The 6,360-nt window shown below is 40.4% G+C and overlaps 1 protein-coding gene across 1 annotated transcript; it reads right to left on the bottom strand.

The window, feature by feature from the left end:
* Positions 1 to 2,040: 2,040 nt before the first annotated feature.
* Positions 2,041 to 4,837, bottom strand: LOC118234853. The gene has a single exon (XM_035431661.1). It carries the CDS (start codon positions 4,794 to 4,796, stop codon positions 3,525 to 3,527), a length of 1,272 nt encoding a protein of 423 aa, XP_035287552.1. The 5' UTR covers positions 4,797 to 4,837; the 3' UTR covers positions 2,041 to 3,524.
* Between the last annotated feature and the right edge of the window lie 1,523 nt (positions 4,838 to 6,360).

The following is a 6,360-nucleotide window of genomic DNA, read 5'->3' as shown; positions in this document are numbered from 1 at the left end:
AGTGGAGGAGATTTAGGTGGTGCATTCACTGGTACTGGAACCTTCCATGATATTAAGCTACTTTAGACAGTAGAGGAAATAACAACAACAGCAATATTATTATTATTATTATTATTATTATTATTAATAATAATAATAATAATAATAATAATAATAATAAAGATATAATAATAAATCATACATGCAAATGCAGCTCAAAGTGCTATACAATGTAGAACTAAAGAAACACAACAATAAATAAATATATTGAAAAAATACAAGCAGTTAGTACTTAATTGACTACACCTTTGTACCTGTATAAATTCCAGTATATGGGACATTTATTGAGCAAATACACAGTTCCCATAGCTGCTCTGACTTCGACTATTACATACTCTGAAAAACAGCTGTCCAGCTTCATAGGCGAACCCATTTTAGTTCTTCATGGAACCCTCTATGGTAGGCGTTAAAAAGTGTGAAATCTCCAAGATTTAAACATTTTTACCAACAGAGAACTTTTGAAATAGGGTTCCTCTCTATGGAGACGCAGAGAAGCCTTGTGGAACCCGTTCTTTGCAGAGTGCTCTTTATATAATTTTTTATTAAAATAATTTCGGAGTAGCCACACCCATTCGCTGTGGTTGATATAGCCAATGTTTGCTAGTAAATGTGTTTGCATTGTCCAATGGCAAATGTCTATTATTATCATGTGATGTAGCTTCCTTCATAGCGGTAACGTTTGAAAACGTCAATCCCAATACACTAAAGAGCGGCCACACAAATCCTGGCTAGCTTGCAATTACGTGGGTCATGGCTCCTGGTTCCTCAAGAGAACGTAGCTAGAAAAGTGACCAGGAGAAAGAGGGAACAAAGCTCCCAAAATTGGATGCCATTTTCAGGCAACCATGGACACCCTCACTCCTTCCCACTGCAACGAACAACGACATAGCAATTAACCCGGAGAATGATACAGCTGATGCTAGCTGGTCATGCACTGTCTGTCTAGCCTTGCAGGTGGGTGTTACAAGTTCAGATTTAGGCATAACCCACTATTATAGGTTTTTATAGGTTTTTCAAATATCCGTTGTTGAGAACACAAGACGGGTAGCATGTTCAATAGCAGTTACCAGACCTTGTTAGAAGGCTATGATGCGTCCTATTGCATCCCATTAGGCTTATTTGGAAAGCAGGTGTAACACCGGCTTGAGAAACCAATTAACTAAAAACGAGAGCGCTGCGCAGGCTACAGCGGACAATTGCAAAAGGTGCTGTTTAGTATTGCCAATTCTATTGGTGGGTATATTACAATATCTAAATTAGTAAACTAAAGTTAACGAAAACCAAAACACTCTTCTAAGCTACATAAAATACATAATGCAATGCCTTTATTCCATGACCGGTTCCGATGGGCAGTTTAAAGACTGCAATGCGTTTTAGGGCCTCTGTCACGGAGTAAACCAACAAGAGAAAACCAAAGTCCCTACGAAGCAGCGCTGTCCACGCCGGGCGCTCTCCATGAAAGCGGGTTGTAAATGATTTTGCTGAACGCAAGCCTCGCCTGATGCCTTTCAAACGAGTGAGTAGCCTATGCCATTTTAAGGGGGATTGGTGGGAGATTTGGATATGGACCGTGCCATGTGTGCGGAGCTTGTTTTTTCGTATGTATTGTGTGGCCTGGTTTCTACTATGAGTATATAGTTGGGATGTTTGTTTCCGTTTATTCAGTTGTTTTTCGGACTTGCCGGCACTTTCCACTAGCTTGGAGGCGCCAAGCACTGTCCGTACCGAGCGCTGTTTTTTTAGGGTTGGAGTGAAAACTTACAGGATGTTAGAACTCTAGGAACAGGATTGGGCAGCCCCTGGTCTAGATTATGCTTGACCCATACAATTTTACAGCCTTTTAGGATATATAGGGTGCAGTGGTACCATTTGTGTACATGTGTAGGGTATGTTTTTTTTTTTTGGGGGGGGGGGGAAATCCAGGGCTCGTCATGACCGGCTTTCCCCACTAGCACGGCTCTTGGTCGTTTACTGTCTTGGGGAAAAAAATCATGTACACAGTTTCAAGTGGGGAAAAGTTTATTTTGCAACGAGGAAAGTGTTCCCCCTTGTGGCCTTTTAACGCAGTCACCTTGAAATTCTCAAATCTCTAAGTACAGTAGCCTACTGTACTACTCAAGTTCAGCGGTGTTGTGAATGCATTTTTTTGATTTGAAAAAAATTACAAGTGAAATCACAATGTAAAACATAACAATTCTGCATTCTGGTGGGCTTAAATTGAGCTTGGCTGATGATTCACAATCTTTAATGAATGATCTTATTGCTAGTTTGTTATTTTAACAGTTACTTGAATGCCTGCTACAATGCATAACATGTTTTTTTTTTTTTAAAACTGAAAACATTTGTTGCCAAAACCTGTATAAAGAAGCCCTTTTGGAAAAAATGAATGATAAATAAGAAAAATAAATGTAGGAAAGGATAAAATCTTCAGAAATAACATTTTCCTCTCAAGTATGCAAGGTATTACATGGCACACACATTGCCATTTATATATAAATTATATATTTATATGTACATGTGTATACATATATACATAAGGCGTATATACTTTTACAGGCTATTATATCTCCTTGCCGTCCAGTAGTAACAACCACTACTTAACCCAACTTTGGTTAACATTGATAAGAAAAATGTTGTTGTTATATTATTCAGTTTACGATCACCCTTGAATGGGGCTGGCACCAGAAGTGCTCCCCATTCTCCTGCTCTTACAAAGACATGAAAGCACAAACCATCCCTTCAGTCAGTACACAGTACAGCAGAATTCAATACCTTGCATAGGTATTATTAGCGTACCAGCTGTAGTTGATAGACTGCATATATAGCATACTGTATGTATAGTATACTGTAGTGCTGCCTAAGTATATCTCTGAGTGCATCTCTTTTAAAGTGCAGTTATGCTGAATGGGAACTCGTAATGTAAAGTCCCCTCAATCACCAGGCTGAGATGTAATGTCTTTTTCTGGCTGCCATTTATTCATTGCCTCTCATGGGAGGTTTGTGTCATTGTGCAGTTTTATAAAACAGTGTGAAAGCTGCGAAGGCATGACATTACACCATTTTAGAGCCTACTATCTATCTTTGAACATTCTTTCATATTTAAACCCAAAGTTCCAGAAATCTAAAACATAATTAAAACATTGGCAACATTGTTCTTATTATGGTAAATTGTGAAGAAGACTATCACAAAATGTTATATTAAGAAAAAAGAAACCACCAAAACTTAATGTATAGTATTCACATGTTTTGCCTGTAGCAACTTGTTCTCGAATACCATCATGCAGCCCGTTAAACAGCAGGCTACACATTAGCTCTCACCTTCACACAGCGTTCATCGAGGTAAATAAGTTCAGGCTGAATATTATTTGCTACAGTACACGTGACCCACGTCAATTTAATCACACTTAAGGTGTGCTAGCACAAAAAGTTCAGCATTGAGAGAAACTCCTTAAGTGTGTGTTCACTGCCAGCCGGTCAACGGAACATTAAAATTTCATGCTGACCAGAACAGCCACTGCCATGGCCACCAAGAGCCCCACCGTCACTTCAGTCAAAAAATTCTGATTCGGGTCATCGACCTTTTTCTTAATCTCCTCTCTGCGGTGGCGTACGTCCTTCTCCCGTTGAAGCTGTTCGTTGTAATGAGCCCGATAGAACGCATCGAAATCGAACACGGACTTTCCACTCATGCCTACTGCGGGGGACTGCCGGGGCCTCTTCTGCTGCGATGCCGCGCTGGAGCTGGGCGGTTCCTTGGCCGGGGGTCTGCCCGCTCCTTGCACGTCGGCCTTGCTTAAGATGCCACGGTCATATTTCTTTTTCAGACTCTTGTTGCCCAACACGTTGTAAGCCTCGGTGATTTCAGAGAAGCGCTTCGTAGCCTCCTCACTGCCCGCGTTCTTGTCTGGGTGATAGATGAAGGACTGTTTGTAGTAAGCTGTCTTTATCTGAGCATGCGTGGCATTCGTGGGCACCTGCAGAGTGTCATAATACGCCGTTTTGCTTTGATATGGGGGTGGGTCCGGCCTGTTGTTTTTCATGTAAGCTCGGACTGATGATCGAACCTCTCCACGAGGTCGCTGCAAAAATCCTCTTTCAGTTAACATCACAGTGGACAGTGATCTTTTCTGTTGAGCCCATGTCCCATTACTTTTAGTAAGGACGGCAGCTGTCAGGAAATGATTCTGTTTCCCAACTGAACTAGCCAGGTTAACAACAAAACGAACCCGAGTATTTCGGGAAGCTAGCGACTTATAGAAACAGCCTGGGTCTTCGGTGTATTTGTTCGTTTCTTCAGTCTTTGACAAATCCGAACTGCCTGGTCGGATGTGTTTTTCTAATGACTCTGGGAATTCTGTCTGATAACATGAAATTACACAGAGCGTGTTTTCAAATCCACTCGGAGCACTGTTCACCTGTAAGTCTCGAACATTTAAACCACGAGAAAAGAATCCCCCTTCGAGCTGACAGATAAAAATCAGCTCACTCACTTGTTTCGGTAAACAGCTCAGTAGCTTGGTCTCACGGACCGGTGGCTTTTCAATATCGTCCAGGGAAAATACTACCGATTGACAGCTACGTCCTTGAGCTTGCGGGTCCATGTATTGGGGTCCCCATGTTCGAGTTCCACTGGACACAGCTACTGCTACAATGGCACTCTTGGTTGTCTTCTCTCCAGACCTCGAAAATAATAAATTATTCGTCTTTTTCAAAAGAGTGAAAGCTGTCCTTCCAAATGCGCGTCCGACCTCCGCCATTTTTGCAGGCGGAGAGACCGGACGCTGTAACAGAAACGACTTCCGGTAATTCTGGTTAAGAACCAATAATAACGTCAGTATTTTAGGGTTGCTATTTAAAAGCACCGTGCCATAATCCAATCCAACGCAGGTAGGACTTCAAAACCCTTAGTAATTGAGTATAAGAAATAAGTCCTACATTTGTCCAACACAGTTACTGGAAAGAAAAAAGTGCTATTCACACCCTTTATAAAACGAATAAATAAAGCTGTATGAAATAAACAGTCATGAGCTATGTTGTGTACTCAAAAATGGAAATATTATTTTATGCTAAGACGTTTTCTTAGTGAAAATGTATTCTCCAAAAACAAATTTGTCAATTATTGACACTCCTTATAATTATTTTAAATCAAATACAACAAAAATAAGTCTCCATTAACATGGACTTTATCTAAAAAATCCATCTGATGTTTTGCTACCCTAGAAGGTTTTGTGTATTGTTTTCTACTTATATATGATAAGTAAAGGGTTACAAGAAAAGTAAAATGTTGTGTCAAGCTCAAATACTATAACTGTTAATCAAACCTAATGAAGGAAAATGATGAAAAAAGCATATTGCATAAGGGCCCCTGGTTGGGGGCATTACTGAAATATGCATATATGAGCTCTTGCCTTTATATTATTCTACGGTCTACACCAACAAAAAATATGACGTCGTCAAACCATATACAACAAGTGACACCACTAGAGGTCGTATTGTAACGTGTCAGACATGTAAACTAGCAGCTAGGAGTAATCGGTTGCTAAAGCAACATTCCCTAATGCGACCGTTACCCCAAAGAGCATGCATTATTTTTAAGCTGATGTAAGTACTGAGATAGCATCTCAGTGCGTGCCTCATTGGTACATCTTTAATTTATTCTGATTATGAGTAGTTATAGCACTTTAAGGACATACAGTGTTATTAAAGCTGTAGATTAAAAATGTAAGTATTGCACAGTCTATCTCAAGTACCCCAGGTACATTTCAAGCATCCTCAAAAGGTGTGACCCACTTCGTAATCGAGGATGTTTGGGTTCTGTTTCAGTGTGGAATTATTAGCCCTGCACAGTAATAACACATTCTATGTAGTATTTTATACTTATTATTATTATTATTGTTGTTGTTGTTAATTAGCTGAAATAGCTGCTGGCCACAAAGTTGTTCTGTTTAGGCTTTTGAAAAAGATATGTCCACTTACAGGACTGACATAATCATATTTACATTCAGACAATTTTTTCAGAACATATAATAACTTCGCTTCATTTCAGAAAAAAGAAAATAGTTTTATGTCTTCGGAATAAAGCTGAAACAACAAGTGTTTTCTTCAGCATGGCTGGGAGAAACGGCCTCCGTTTACCACCCTTCGTGGGGGTGGCGGAGGAGGGAGGATGTGCTGGCGTCCGTCTTTGCTCAGACACAGTCTTCGCCCCCTGAGAATGTGCTGAAGTGGCGCTCTTTGAACAATCTCTTGGCGTCGACTCCTGCTGCTGAAACCCGGGCTTTGGCACGGTGCTTCACACGTGCAAAACGCTTCACGAGTGAG

The sequence above is a fragment of the Anguilla anguilla genome, chromosome 9 (genome assembly GCF_013347855.1).
Source record: "Anguilla anguilla isolate fAngAng1 chromosome 9, fAngAng1.pri, whole genome shotgun sequence".
NCBI classification, from domain to species: Eukaryota; Metazoa; Chordata; class Actinopteri; order Anguilliformes; family Anguillidae; genus Anguilla; species Anguilla anguilla.
The sequence above is the reverse complement of the archived record's forward strand: the minus strand, read 5'-3'. Positions and strand labels throughout refer to the sequence as shown.

Excerpts from the sequence above, each read along its gene's own strand:
- LOC118234853 (XM_035431661.1), bottom strand. The coding sequence starts at position 4,796 with ATGGCGGAGGTCGGACGCGCATTTGGAAGGACAGCTTTCACTCTTTTG.